General features: G+C 45.7%; 1 protein-coding gene across 1 annotated transcript; it reads left to right on the forward strand.

The window, feature by feature from the left end:
- The first annotated feature begins 2,327 nt into the window (after positions 1-2,327).
- LOC147722224 (olfactory receptor 6F1-like) lies at positions 2,328-3,260 on the forward strand. Its single transcript, XM_086967282.1, has one exon. The coding sequence runs from the start codon at positions 2,328-2,330 to the stop codon at positions 3,258-3,260; it is 933 nt and encodes a 310-aa protein (XP_086823408.1).
- Positions 3,261-16,387: the final 13,127 nt, after the last annotated feature.

The raw sequence follows: 16,387 nt of genomic DNA on the forward strand, positions 1-16,387 counted from the left end.
GGCCTCTCTTTTGAAACCTCTCTGTCAGATAGAAAGTGTTCATATTAAGGTGTGTGAATGGACTGGCCTCTCCCCTGAGACTCTGTCTCAGATGAAGGGTGTGTTTAATATGGTGAGGGGAGAGACTAGCCTCTCTGGGCTGACAAGTGTGCATAGTAGAGTGTGTGGAGGCACTTGCCTTTATGTTGAGGCCTCTCTGTCAGAGGACAAATATGTATAGTGAGTAAGCATGGGCGAATTTTGCGAATCTGGCGTTCGCGAATTTGCGTATTTGCGAACTCGCAATCCGCAAAATCCGCGAGTTCTCGCGAATTTGCAGATTTTTTTTTGTGTTCGCAAGGGTTTCTGCCAGTTCGCGAGGGTTTTGTACCAGTTCACAATTGCGAACTTACTTGTCGGCTCGCAACGGTCCCGACTATGTTGTTTCTACGTCTGGCTCATCATCACAGGTTCACAGCACCCTCTGTTTCACCACTGCCACCCTGTTTCACCCATGCCACCCTCTGGTTCATCACTGTAGATTATGGGGGGGGAAAGCAAGCACACCTGCCCTGCTTCAACTGACATGAATTAATTTGGGGTTGATTTATTAATGTGTCACTGTTTTAAAATTCCAGTCTGGCACCTGCTTCCTTATCTGTAATTTGCTTTCTGTTGCAGTGCAATTTTTTTTCCAGGACCTTTGTGGCCTACTTGTAGCTATTCTATGAGCCTGCTGTGAGGGTCAGAGCAGGGTCATAGAATTGTTGCAACTAGCAACTGAACTCTGGAGGGGCCCCAGTCAGGAAGCACTACAAGGAATGGTTACTAATGATGAGTTTGAACTTTTGCACCTGCTGAGTGCTTTCAGTTTTGCAAAACTCGTTTTTCTGCAGAACAGCAACTGTAATGCCCCAAACAAGCATAGGCAACTGAACTCTGGAGGGGCCCCTCAGGAAGTACTACAGGGAATGGTTACTAATGATGAGTGAACTTTTGCACCTGCTGAATGCTTTCAGTTTTGCAAAACTCGTTTTTCTGCAGAACAGCAACTGTAATGCCCCAAACAAACTTACTTGTGAAAGTTGATTTCTAATCCAAAAGTGATCCAAAGAAAGTCAAAAGGCCTCAAATCCAAAAAAGTGCAGGCAAATGTCAACCTGAGGAGTTATTCTGATAAAAATCATCATTTTCAGAAGGTCTATGCTGCTTGCTAGTGGATTTCTTGTGCAGAATTGCAAATTTGTAATTTTGCGAGTGCGAGATTGTTGCTGCCCGCCACACCTACATGTTCGCAATTGCGAACTCTCGCGATGCGTCGCCAAACTCCCGCGGGATCCCGCAGCAAGATCCAAAATGGCGCAGCACTCGCAAAATATCGAGAAAAACAACTCGGCAAACGCGGAATGACGGTAAGTGAACGCAGCACGCCGCAATATTGTATCACCAAGAAAAAAAATCTGCTGCGTGCGAATTTTTGCGGATTTTCGGTAAATTCGCAAGAGTTCACGGATTGCGAATTTACCGAAAATCCGCAAAATCCGCGAGCGGAACGGATTTTCCGCCCATGCTTAATAGTGAGCTACGGAGAGGTACTAGCCTCTCCTTGGATAGCTTGCTGTCTGATGACAACTGTCACTACAAGCTTGTGTGAAGGGACTGGGCTCTATACTAAGACATCTCCCAGGGCTGACAAGTGTGCATAGTAGGGTATGTGAAAGGACTGGCCTCTCTGGTGACAGTTCTGTATGGGATGAAGGGTGTACAGAGTAGAGTGTGTGGAGGGAAAAGATTCTCCATTGACACTTCAGTCTCAGATGATGGGAGAGCATAGTAAAGTTTATGGAGGGACTGGCCTCTCCGCCGAGACCCTTCTCTTGAATGGCTGATTTTTATCATACAGTTTAGAGACTCAGTGGCCTCTATATTAACATTTGTGATCATACCTGTTCCGCTGTGATGTGTATGCATAGTAAGGTGTGGAAAGGTACTGGCCTCTCTGCTGACACCTATCTTGGATGATGGATACGTATAGCTGTCTGTTTGGAGGAACTAGCCTCTATGCTGAGACCTCTCTCTTGAGTGATGAGTGGGCATAGGAGGGTGTGAGGGGGGTTTACCTGACTGCTCATACATCTCACCATGGTGACAGATGTACAACTAGGGTGTGGGGAGAAAATGACCTCCATGCTGAGAAGTCTGTCTTGGATGACCAGCATAGAGAGGATATCAATCATAATCTATGCAGTGTATTGAAATTATTCTGCATTAGACATATATTTGGCATTTAAAATGACAACTTCAAATTTCTATTTTAAGTTTTATTGCAGACTAAGAAACAGGAAGATATGAAGAATGAAAATACAACCAGTATCACTCAGCTTATTCTGGTGGGGTTTACTATCAACAGAGAATGGCAAATATGTATTTTCATGGTCATATGTTTCATCTATATGATAACAATCCTAACAAATAGCCTGGTCATTGCTGTCATTAAAAATGCACCCTCCCTGCATACACCTATGTATTTATTCATTGGAACATTTTCTTTTTTGGAAATCTGGTACCCGACAACCACTGTCCCCAAGTTTCTTGCAAACCTGCTGACGAGGAACAAATCAATATCTTTTACTGGATGCCTCGCTCAAAATTATTTTCATTTCTCAATGGGAGCTACGGAAAATTTTCTCCTCGTGGCGATGGCCTTCGATCGCTATGTGGCTATCTGCAAGCCACTCCATTACTCAACTATAATGACCCATAGGCGGTGTGCTCTGCTTGCTCTGGGCTGCTGGGTGGGTGGCTTCTTGTTTCCTATGGTGATACTCGCTCAGATCTCCAATTTACACTTTTGTGGTCCCAATGTGATCAACCATTACTACTGTGATGTTGCTCCACTGCTGGCATTGTCCTGTTCCGAAAGCTACAATGTTGAATGGACTTTCTTTATTTTGGCTTCAATTGTAATATTAGGCAGCCTACCGGTTGTTATTATATCCTATGCCTGTATCATGTTGACTATCATTAAAATGTCCAGCAATAACGGAAGGAGTAAGGCCTTCTCCACCTGTGCTTCCCATCTCACTGTGATAACATTATTCTATGGGACCTTAATTTTCCTGTTTGTGAAGCCAACAGGGAGAGGTTCTCTGACTATTAACAAAGTAGTATCTGTCTTCCCATCCATGGTAACACCACTGTTGAATCCTATCATTTACACCCTAAGAAACAAAGAGATAATTTACACACTGAGAAGAGGTGCACATAACTTGTTTCAATGATGTGAGGCGAAGTGAAGAAATCAAAATATTTCCATCATTAGCTCGTATTTAGAGAAAAAACGGATGGGTTTTAATAAATGAAGCTAACATATTCAAGAGCTGGCCTGAATAAGTGTCTTTCGACGTATGAATATCATACTTGATAAGTCGAAATCAAAATCTTTGTAAATGTGAAGAAATATGCTATTGTTTTCTACTGTGCATTGTAATGCCTGGTCAGTTGCATTGGGATGTTTGACCTGTAAGTATGAAACAAATATATATTTTTTAAATTGCTCTCTATTGATTTTCAACTTTTTTTATGCATAATTAAACCTCGATCGTTGATAAAAACGTAATTGATTCATAATTGACTTAGTTAGGTGTTCGGCACAGGTTAGGGTTCGCTATAACTAAAAACATGATCTTTGCCTGAGCTCCATAGTGGACAGGATCATGGTACTGCACAGTTTTCTTTATCTCTTGCCATTGTATATGATTACTATTTTAAGCGCCAAAAGCAATCTGTTTTAAAGATCATAAAATGTACTCACCAACCGCCTCCCACCCTCATGTCGCTTTTCGCTCCCGGACCAATCCAGTTTTAAACCAGTCTGTGCCACTTCCCATAACTTATGCACCATCTTGTCCATCATACATCACATTAACCCGAGCCTGCCTGCAGTGGCTGCCCTGTTGGATGCCACTAAGGCATTCGACCCATTAGAGGGGCCCTGCCTCTTTACCCTATTGGCCTACGTGGGACTCAGCCCGCTTTTCATTAACAAAATTAAGTTACTTTATACTCTACCAACGACATGTATCCGTATTAATGGCAAAATTACAGAACCAATACGCATTACCCGTGGCACCAGGCAGGGTTGCCCGCTGTCTCCTATGCTTTTCGCCATAGCCATGAAGCCGCTGGCAGCACAGCTATGACAAAATTACACACACAGGGGCGTTGGCTTTTCCATGCGCAGCCTAGTTACATTAATGTATGCGGATGGTGTAGCCCTTTTCATTCGAGAGCCCCAAGAGAACTTAGGTTCTATGACCAGAGAGTTCATCCTTTTGGCGTCTATTCCGGAGTGCAGGTAAATTGGGGGAAATCAATTTTGTTTCCGTTAACCGACACATCCCGCCCCTTTGATACTGAATACCCCATCACATGGGCCTACGGCCTGATTAAATACCTGAGAATATGGCTCACTAAGAATATCGATGAACTGTGGAGGGAGAACTTTGGCAGAACAATTGATTGGCTCGAGTCCAGAATTCTTCTCTGGAAAACCCTTCCGATATCTCTTGCAGGTAAAATCGCCATCGCTAAGATGATAGTCCTGCCCAAGATTTTGTACCTGTTTTTAAATATTTCACTGCCACTTTCATCCCAATTTTTCCAGAGACTTCGCTCTAACATGTTTACATTATTCTGCGTGGGCCGCCAACCGCGCATTGCTTATGACGCTCTTACTCTCCCCTTCTCTCATGGCGGGCTTGGGGATTCCAACGTCAAACTTTATGCGTACTCAACCCAGGCTAGTTTTCTCCACATTTGGCTACATCCTATGCCATTTCAACCGCATGTCGCGCTCGAAACTGACCTTGCTGCCCTGTGGTCAATACAGACTGCCTTATTCCTTCCATATACAGACCCAAAGGGTGGGATTGACACTGTTGAATGTTTGCACATGGGCCTGGGAGGGAATACGCAAATGCACTGGGGAGCCAATGCTGTATGTCCCATCTACAACTCTTGCGAATAACCCCTCTTTCCCACCTCCAAAGATGGCAGGTATGGCCCGCTGCACTGCCTCAATAGGAATTACCACCAATGTAGATCTGTACCCTAATGATGAGTTTCTTACTCTTCCTGGGGACTCAACTCCTCTAGACAATCGGCTGTATTTCCAAATACGTGCCACATGCAAAAACAATAATGCCTCATTCCCTGCCCCAGTGTATGATGATTCTAACGCCTACCACGAAAACTGATCCCAAGACTTTATGTGCTGAGGCTTGCAGCTTCTCCAGGTGACACTGAGCGGGCGCGGATGGCCTGGATGTCTGATCTTGGGAATGTCCCCACGCCCGCGCAGTGGACATACTGCTGCAAGAACTCCTAAAAGCTTTCTCCTAACTATCGCTTACGCCTCATAAATGTTAAGTATTTTACGCAGGCTATATCGCATTCCCATAGTGCTTCATAAAATGGGACTGATGGCGGACTCTAATTGCGTGAGGTGTGCGGCTCCAAATGCCTCCATTATACATTTAGCCTGGACATGCCCCAAGATTGAGGCGTTCTGCCAGGACATATGCCCATCACTAGTGACATTACCTCAGACAACCTTACTCCAGGCCCCATGACATGTCTGCTGGGCTATGTGAAAGATATCCTGGACGCCAGCAGACTTCTGTCAGCAATGCTGCTAAAAATCTCGCTGCACTGATGACGATTCACTGGGGTTGGAAACCAGCGTCGTCTCATAAGGCCTGGCTGGCGGATGCGGCACATTGTCAGTCATTTAACTGAATTTTGGAATCTCATTCTCCCAGCTAGCCGAACTTGCGATATATGGGCCCCCTGGTAGCTTATAAGGCATCAGTCCTCCCTCCCCGGAACACGCATGAACATGATGATGTGGACCCTTATATTACTGTGACGCAATGGTTGTTCATGCACTGAATTTCGGTTTGTTCTGCAAGCCAAATATGTGTTAAGTGTAAAGAGACGGGCCGCTGTTGAGTGGCAAAGTTCATGTATCTATGCTACAGTAATTCTAACTACTGTGTATTCCAGTGGATAACCTGTAATGTTCGTTCTTCACGAATAAAAATCTTGCGAAAAAAAAGATCAAAAAATGTTGCAATCATACAGAGGTTAATACCCCGTCATACCACGGAAGCGTTAAGGCAACAGTGGTTGAAAGGAGAGAGAGTAGGGGTCGAATAAAACAGTTAAATCATTGGCAACACAAGCCATCTCCATCGGTAACCACTTTGCGGGGTGTTACACGCATTTGTTTATCATTGTGAAGTTGCTGGAGCCGTTTTTTCCTTTATGTATAAGGGGTTGACTGCATAGCAGAGAAAGATCCCCGTGAGTGATTAGAAGGGATGTATACGGACACCGGATTCTCTAGATTTTGTGAACTCCTTCGAGGTTGACCTGTAGTGCTAAATTTGTGGGAAACTAAAATAACAAATTGTGGCTGGGAGATATTGTTTTTCCAGGAGAAGAAGGTGGCTGTCAAATACTAGTACCCACCGAAATGTACCGATGCTTTAGAATTTCTTTTTTACACTAGATCTTTGGGACATTGGTTAATCGAAGATAATAGAGCAGATGAGATATTCAGATTTTTTAACAAATGATCTGTTACAGAATGGTGATTGTTTAATGACACAAGATAACTATCTAGTATGTTCTCCCGCTGTGTTTGTCTTGTTTTTTTGATAGGGGGTTTTTATGTGTGATTTGTTTAATAAAATGTTGTTTATATGTTTTTTTAATTGTATACAACATATTGTTGTTTTAACGTTTGGCATTGCCGCTACTGTTTTTTAATGAATTTATAATAAACTGTTGAAAGAAATTTGGCCCATACTGAGTATAGTAAGAACTCATTTTAATTCCCATTCATTTTTTGGTGATATTGTTTTTTGAAATATGTGTGATAGTGAAGTGATTGAGTTTGCCAAAGAGGATCTCTATTTCTTGACTGTGATTAAGGATAAAAAAAGCCACTCTCTGGAAAGATTGCATAAATTATGACAAGAACGTGCACTATGGTGATCAAGTTTTTGAAAAATGGTCAGAGAATAGTGGCACCTGACATATACCTTAGAGGAGTCCATCAAGAAGAAAGTCCAGAGTGCATTCTTTTTTTATGGCCGCTTCAGTGTGACGTGTACAGCATGGCCAAACAATAAAAAAATGGAACAATTCTGAGACATTAATTATGGTCCATTGTGTAAACAGAAGCCGAGCCATATCCATAACCAAATCCATTGAAGGTCATTAACCCGTCCGCGGGGACCTACCAAAAAATTTGCTGCAAAAGTACCAGGATTAACAAATAATCTTCAGGACCAACTAACAAACAACAATATCGGGGATAAATAAACTTGAGTTAAACAACCACTGGCAGAGAAGTGTACCTTAAAAAAGGATAATCAAAGATCATTTTCAACCCAATCAGTTAATAATACTATGGAAATTAATGAGGGGGATGACCACGGTGTCATAACACAGGGCCCTGTGGTGCAAATGGTACCGCACCCTTCAGGTAGCCACAGTTCAGCTCAAAACCTTTAAACATTTTTGTGATAATGGACTCTAAGAGGCCAGTAATCCTATTTTGGAGGAGGGCCTCATCATTAAGCACAATGCCACTGAATGACAATGAACTAGGCTTGGCCTGCCAGACCCCAAACGTTGCAAGATGGACTGAGCACAGATACAGAGATATACATCCAATCTATGTTTAGATAGCTGAATACAGTCACGCAGCTGCTCTCATGTGAATAACTTCTAAAAGGACTATGCATAATATGGTGCCTTTTCCAAAAGGAAACTATAATTTGGTACAAAAATTTCAAAGAATGAAGCAAAGATCAATTGTTTACTGCCCAAATGTGTTCTATGTATTAGGATGCCTTTATAACTAAATAAAAAAAAAATCATCTGATGCAAAAAATGTATAATCTGCATTTGACGTGATTTGGAGATAACATAATACCGTGTTTTAAATTAATGATCTTAACATGACAATATAGATAAAAAGTGGCCCTGTTGAGGTGGGAATGTCCCCTTGCATGGTGAAGGATGTGAACCCTGCCCTGAGTGATCCATCTTTTTATTAGCATTTGTAATAAGAAATGCATAACAATATTAAACAAAGGGGAGGAGCTTAGCGCGCATCCAAGATGGTCATGTGAGCACAGGGCTCCCGAGACCCTCGCCGCCTCCCGCATCTATCCTGTCACAGATCCTGATATAAACGACGGGTCATTTTAGATATCACCCTGCTGACATAGAAGCTTTTTCCAGAAATCGATTTGGCTGCCGCGATCCGGACTTACTCCACCTCGAAACTTTGTGGCCTACACCGATGAGCAGCCCGGGACTTGAGTCCCCGAGGTACCCAGGTGGCAATTGAACAACAACGGCCAGTGGAAACCAACCAATGCCCCTGTAGTACTTTCGGTTTCGTTTTTGGTCTTTGTCTGCTGTAACCTGCTGCCGTTTGACTTTGCTGGCCCGTGGTTCACCACTGGTCGAACTCATGCCTTCTGGCCCTCGTCCCTGGACTCTACAAGTCAGCTTTGTGAGGAGCCATTTAAACCAGGTCCCAAAGGCCCCGTCGGGGCGCGTTGCTCAATATGGCGAGCAAACCAGAAAGTGAGAAGCGGACCGCCAAGGTTACGCACCGAGGGGGCACCACCCAATCCAACACTATGGACTGCTTCACCCGCCCAAAAGGATCCCCAAGTGGTGTGGGTAAAGCTCTGGATAAGACTGGGGATGGCTCCCCTGCGACTGTAGAAATGACATTGAGGGACGTCATGGGCGCCATTGCAAGCATGAAGACGTCCATGGGCCAGCAGTACGAGACATTGGCTTCAAAGATTGACACGGTAGCAATCAATGTCAACTTGATCAGGACTGATCTGGCAAAGACCAACAAGCGGGTCAAGTCTCTGGATATTAAGACCGCCAGTCTTACAACCGACGTGTCCGATCTTCAGAAAGAAGTTCGTATTCTGCGGTCTTCTAATGACTTGTTCGCCCGTCGGCTGGATGACTTCGAAAGTCGGGCTAGACGCAACAATGTGCGTATCATCGGGGTTCCGGAGAAGCCCACTGAACTATCGACAGATCTCCTTGTAGAAGACCTAATACTGAACCATTTGACCCCCAAGTGCCTAAGTAACTTTTTTGCAGTAAAGCACGCTCACAGAGTCCCTGGTGGGAAACATAAACCGGGCGCCCCTCGACGGCCCATCATAGCCATGATTTTCAATTTTCAGGACAGGGACGCTATCCTGCAGGCGTCGCGGGCCAATGGTCCCACGAAATTCGAAAATGCAACCATTGGTTTCTACCCGGATTTCACGCAGGCTGTACAAAAACAGTGGATGGGATTCATGGGGGTGAAACGGCGACTTAGGGACATGGACTTGAAGTATGCTATGCTCTTCCCTGCCCGATTACGCATCGAATATAAGGAACGTGCGCTCTTCTTTGACCGACCCGAGGTCGTCAGTGACTGGCTTGACACTCTGCCAATGCATCGAGATCACCCGGAGCAATCGAGGGGCGCTGAAGGCGGCTCAGCTGAGCAGGAGGAGTGAGAACTGGCCGGCACGCGTGCTCTATAGACATTGCAGCAGTGGTTCGATGACTTTTTGTGTTTGTATGTATATTGGTAAATACCCGGGGGCGGTGGGGAATCGGGACTCTTCCTCCTCTGGGGGTTTCTTCTCTTTTTGTAGATTACTTGTATACTAGGGCGACAGGCACATTGCAAGTTGGGGTGGCTTTTTGGTCTAACGCAGGGGTACAGGGTGGAGGGGAGTGTTCGGGGAATCTCTTTAGGGGTGGTGGGGGGGACTTTGTTTTCTATTTATTTATTCCGAGGCTACATATTACTGCATATTCTGATTTTGGTGCCTGTTTCATTATGGGAGGGGCTCTCTCTTCATTTCCGAGATGGGGGTTAGGGGGCTGAGGGTGCTAAGCTGGAATGTTAACGGTCTGGGAGAAAGGATAAAGCGGGGGATAGTATTGCAGTATTTGAAACGTCTTTCCCCGGATGTAGTGTTGCTACAAGAAACACACTTGATGGGTAACACATGCCATGCACTGAATAGGCGGGGCTATCATCTGGTGGCACACTCTGGATTCACTACTGGGTTGAGTGGGCTGGCGTGCTTGTCAGGAACTCCCTCCCCCTGGAAATAGATGACACTATACTCGACGATAGGGGACGATATGCTGTTATCATGGGCAGGTGGGAGGGGAAGACGGTTTCCATACTCTCTGTGTATGTCCCGCCAGGTTTGCAGTCCACGACGTTCTCTGATTTGGGAAAAGTGGTGTTGGGGCTCCCCGAAGGTATTTTGGTTGTGGGTGGTGATTTCAATTCTGTTGTCTGTGGTAGGGAGGACCGCAGCCGCCGCCAGGGATCTTGCAAGATCGCAATCTTGGCTGGGTAACTTCCTGGAAACACTGGGTCTGGTGGACTGTTGGAGGCTGCTGCACCCCGGGCAGGCACAATATACCTTTTATTCGGGCACGCATGGGAGCCTCTCAAGGCTTGATTATATCCTTGTGCCGGCGGTACAGCCGGTTTCGGTGAGAGAAATTAGACACTTAGCCAGGGGCATCTCGGACCTCTCCCCACTTTGGCTTTCTATTGATATACAGCTGGGAGCGGAGGGTCGAGTGGCTCCGATTAACCCCTGGCACCTTCGCAATCCTAAAACCAGGGCTGGGGTGGTTAAGTCTATGGACTACTATTTCGCTGAAAATGTGGGGTCGGTGTCTTCCTCCATCTCACTATGGGAGGCTTTCAAGATGGTAATCCGTGGCCAAACCTTGTCATTGATCGCTAGTGCAAAGAAAAGTAGGGATGAGGAGGTGGTACGACTGGAGAACGAAATTACTGACTTAGAGGAAGAACTGCAATCTGGGGTTACACAGGAGGGGCTGCACGTTTTAACCCTTAAACAGACTGATTATAGGGCTCTGGTGACTGATGCGGCCAAGGCAATGAGTCGTGAGCAACAGGGGCGTTTGTATGATGTTGGAGACAAAGCGGGGAAATTGATTGCTTGGTTGGATAAAAGGGATAGACTGAATCGTGTTGTGCCTGTTGTTGAGAGAGAGGATGGGGTGCAGGTTGTGGATCCGGTTGAGATAGTGGAGGTCTTCGCACACCACTTTCAAAAGGTGTATGCGCCGGTTTCGGACAGACCGGATGAGGACTCGCACTTGTTGCTCAGAGATATCACATTGCCTGGCTTGTCTGATTCGGACAAAGAGCTTATGGAGGCGGAATTTTCCAACGATGAAATACCGCTCACCACCCCATCCATTCGCTCGGGGAAAGCAACGGGCCCGAATGGCATCCCCATCGAACTGTATAAGTTGTGTCCCGACAAAATGGCGCGACACCTTCGTCAGATGTTTCTAGAATCGCGAGATGTCGGATCCCTTCCCCGAGATCAGAGACTAGCGTCCATTGTTGTCAGTCATAAAGAAGGGAAACCCGAGACCAATGCACATCGTATAGACCGATATCACTTTTGAACGCCGAACCCAAGATCTTGGCAAAACTTCTGGCAAACCGGCTGATAAAGGTGATCGGCGATCTGATACACCCAGATCAGTCCGGGCTTATTCCCCACTGAAACACCGCGCTCAACCTGCGCCGTCTTCATGGCGTCTTGGCAAGGGCGGAGTCACTGCGCGAGCCGGCCATCTTGGTCTCCTTGGATGCCTAGATGGCCTTTGACACGGTGGAATGGCTATATTTATGGGCGGCCCTTGTGAAATTTGGTTTCGGCCCCAGGTTCATTGGTTGGGTTAAACTTATGTATGAGGAACCGTTGGCCCAGGTGGTGGTCAACGGCAGGGTCTCGGAATCCTTTGTTCTTGGGAGGGGTACGCGACAGGGGTGCCCTCTATCTCCAATGCTCTTCGCGCTTGCTTTAGAACCCCTCACTGTGTGGCTGCGATGGCAACCGTCTCTTAAAGGCATTAGGTGGTCCCCTGATTTTGAGGACCGCATATCTCTATACGCGGACGACCTTCTGCTATATCTCACTTCCCCCCGGAAGTCACTGGGGGTACTGTTTGACGTACTGAGTTCGTTCGGGAAGAACTCTGGTCTGTTTATTAGTTGGGCTAAGTCTTGTATTTATTCGCTCAACGGAGAGGTACCCCCCTTGCCGCGCGTCTGCCCGATACCGATTTCACACGTTGGTTTCAAATATTTGGGGACCTTTATATCTTTTTAAGATGATGTCCCTTCCCCGATTCCTGTATGCCATCCAAAATACGCTTGATCTTGTACCCGCCAGTTACTTTCGCGAGATTGAGAGCCTACAGAGGAAGCTGTTATGGGGAGGGCGCCCTCACATTGCCTTGGCGAAGCTGACTTTGCCCTGGTACGATGGGGCATCGCATTGCCAGACATTAAACGTTACTATTGGGCATCCCAACTAAGTGCAATTAATCATGCAATGTACGGCCCCGTCCCAAATCCTGCATTTGAAATGGATAAATGGCAGCTGCCGGGAGGTAACTATAATAGGGCGCTGTACTCCAGACCGACGGGAAAGAAATTGACTGGGCCCACGGGGGTCGCGGTACGGGTGTGGTGTAGTGCAACCGCTACCATGGGGTGGTCAGACAGATTGACTAGACCGACCTCGCTCTATGCGGCGGAGAGACTGGGCAACCTTTGGGCTACGAAAGGCTTCGAGAAGTGGGATCCTATCGGCATTAGCAAGGTCGGGGATCTCTTGGTTAAGAACAGGATCAAGACTTTTGACGAACTCAAATCAGAATAAGCGCTAAGTGATAGGGAGCACTATTGTTACATGCAGATCCGTCATGCGCTTGGGTCGGTTCGCCCAGTCGGGACCGTTATCCCGGAGTCTTCTCCTCTTGAAGATAGAGTGCTTGACGGACACGTCCCTGATAGCACTATTTCCCTAATATACAAAAAACTTATTAACAATCGATCGGACTTGCTTTCACAGCTTCGGGGTGCTTGGACCGGCGATGGACTGGAGTTGGACGATGAAGATAGGCAGGCTGCGATATCTTCTCCTAAAGAGGTCGCAATTCCGGCCCGTCTCCGGCTGGTGCAATTAAAAATCCTACACCGTATTTATATCACGGGTCCACGGCTGCTGCGTATGGTTTATTCAGTGGACGGGCTGTGCAAGCGCGGGTGTGGTATGATTGCTACCTTCCTTCATATCATATGAGAGTGTCCGGATGTTGTGGTGTTTTGGAATCGTGTGCATGCTGTTATGGACGAGGTTACGGGTGTTTCGTTGTTGCCAGAGGCCAGACGCTGTTTACTGAATGTATGGGAGCCAAACGACTATAATGGGGCGCAGACGGATGTACCATGTTACTCCGCATACTTTTACTCCGCATACCGTTACAACGCGACTTTTACAACGCATACCATTACAACGCATAGCGCTTTGGGGTGCTGGATAGTGGTAAGTATAATTTACTATTCTAACTCCAGTCCCCGTGGACCCTAGGGAAGGTGTTGGATAGTAAATTATACTTATTCCCTATCCTAGAGCGCCCCCCAGCGCAATGCGTTGTAATGGTATGCGGAGTAAAAGTCGCGTTGTAATGGTAGTGCAGAGTAAAAGATGCGTTGTAACGGGTGTATACCGGCGCAGACGCAATGGGCAACCCTTGATAATATGGTAGCTAAAAGGGACATAGCCCAACTATGGGGATCCCAAAGAACACCTCTGGTTTCATCCTGGAAAGAAAACATGGATTGGTGCATGTTTAGGGAAAAAACTGTGTATGTTGCTCGGGGTAGACCCAAGAAATGGGGGAGGATATGGAACCAATGGAACTTATACCATGGGGAGATTTGCACTCCTCCTCTTGTGGACGTCCCTGAAATACCTCTGTCCCCGTGACCGCACATTCCTCGTATGGTACATACTACTGCCTATGATGTGTTCGCCTGCTCCCTGCCCCCCCTCTCCCGAGATTTTATCTCCTTACATCGCATACATCCTTTCTGATGTGACTACCCCCCCCAGAGACAGACACTCACCGTATAGTTTTGTTGCCTCGCTAGTTTTTCTGTTTGTGTTCATTGTTTATTTATAAAATGTAAAATGTGAAACCTTTAATCTATCCTGCTTACCAGGACCTCTCAGAATGATGGTTGTAATCACTGCTGGGCCCTCGGGTTGTCGGCTGAAGAGCTGTGTAATGAGGCAATTTTGGGCTTTTATTACTAACGGCCGGCCCCTGTGGTTGTAGGTCTGGAACTGTATTGCTCTTATTGAAATAAAGGTTTAAAAAAATAAAAAAACAATATTAAACAATGTACCCTCACTACCACCACCCTCCCTTAAGTCCAGTCCCCATTACAATGTGTGTACAATACATATTTATTTTGCACATTACATTTTACCCATTTTCTTCCCCAGAATCATCATTCTTTTCTAAATCTTTAGGATAATCTAATAAATGATCCATGCATGAACTTCCTTTCTGCATATCAATATACAATACTGCACTCTCATAACCCATTCAACAAACCAACTTTACTTTATATTTTGCTACCCTAGGGGCCATGGGGACCTTTCAGTTCTTAGTTATTTCACGTCTTGCAAGCACCAAAGTTAATCAATAAATTCTGTAGTTTTTTAAAACTTTGGGTCCGATTACAATCCTGTGCAGAAAGCCTCACGACAGAGTCGGTTCCGGAATCTTTTCCGAACAACTCAACCGCGAGCTTCCTGAATGACAGATTAGTTTACATTGCATGTTAAACACCTACTGAGTTGGTAGAAAACCAATCCGCACAGGTGAATTGTCCAGAAACAAGCCTGATGCGACCGACTAGTTCGTAAATGCTAAATAATAGCATTTCTGTTACACATCAGACTCAGTTTACCTCACGACCAGATGATGATGCATCCAACGTGGGGGCATATTATTAAGAACGGCGTTAAAAATTATCGCCGGTTTGGCGGCAGGAAACTGCCGCTACAATGGCGATGAAGAGCTTGATAATATGCCATTGAGAATTCCAATAACTTCTGGTGAGAACATGGGCTTCTATTGGAATTCTCCAGGGCATATTATCAAGCCCATTATCGCTGTTTTAGCGGCAGTTTTCTGGCGGTAAACCGGCGATAATTTTAACGCCATCCTTGATAATATGCCCTGTGGTTTTCTAAACTGTGTCGGTTGGTGTTACAAATGGCAATTGGAAACTAATCAAAACAGTCAAAAAGCCCATGATCCTTTGCTTTAACAGAACTGCTGCTAGGTCACAAGAGTCTACACATATTCCCTGCTCTATGCCTCATAAACTCACACTTCACCCACCACACAACTTGCACAGATTTTATTTTGAAACAATTCTTACAAACCCTCATGCTTTTTCATATTCACACTCATCCTCACCTTCACAGTCACCCTCACCTTCACATTCACCCTCACCATGGCCCTGAGGAAGCAGCCACGGTTCACAGAGAAGGAGTTGAAAGTGCTTGTAGATGAAATAGAGTAGAGTCGCAGTTATTTGGCAACCTAGTCCAGAGAAATAGGTTGGGGGACAGGATAGTCAACAAGGTGAATGCTGAAGCACCTGCACAATGGATGATATCAGGAGTAGGTTCTATGATATGCAAAGGAGGGTCAAAATACTGCTGGCCAGAGAACAAGCTCAAAGCCAGCATATTGGCGGTGGCCCTCCTGCACCACCTGTGCACTTCACTTCCTGGGAGGAGGAGGTGCATGCTATCCTTCCGTTGGAGGGCGTCTATGGACTACCAGAAGCACCAGAGTACCTACTCCACATTCAAACAAAGTTACCAATTACACCCCCATAGACTTCTCTGTAAAGGCTATAGTGATACAAATGACTGTTTTGAAATTAAAAACAAAGTAGAGTAAATGAGCATACGATGTGTATGTAATGTTGATAAACAACATACCTGCAATTAAAATGAAAATTCATAAAATTCCTACCATTTACATACTCCTTACAATTTCACAGCAAGACTTTGTGCTCCACACAACAGTCACTAGGGTCAGCCATCTTGCCAGCACATTTCCACTCACTCCCAGGAAATCTGAGTCACAGGTAGGCTGTTTGGGATGGCTGGGAAGGTGGGTGTGAGCACAGGCCTGATGGGAGTTGTAGTGATAGCAAACACTCCTCCTTCCACATAGCCCAACAAGCTAACCTGGAGCTATGCTTTACCCGCAGTGAGTGGAAATATACTAACAAGATGTCTGACACTGGGTACTTGTGTTTGGAGCACAATGCCTTGATGGGTGTTGCAGTCATGTCAAACAGCACCAGTGTCAGACATCTTGATAGTACACCACTCCTCATTGTCGG

This window comes from Lissotriton vulgaris, chromosome 4_1 (genome assembly GCF_964263255.1).
Source record: "Lissotriton vulgaris chromosome 4_1, aLisVul1.2, whole genome shotgun sequence".
Classification (NCBI taxonomy): Eukaryota; Metazoa; Chordata; class Amphibia; order Caudata; family Salamandridae; genus Lissotriton; species Lissotriton vulgaris.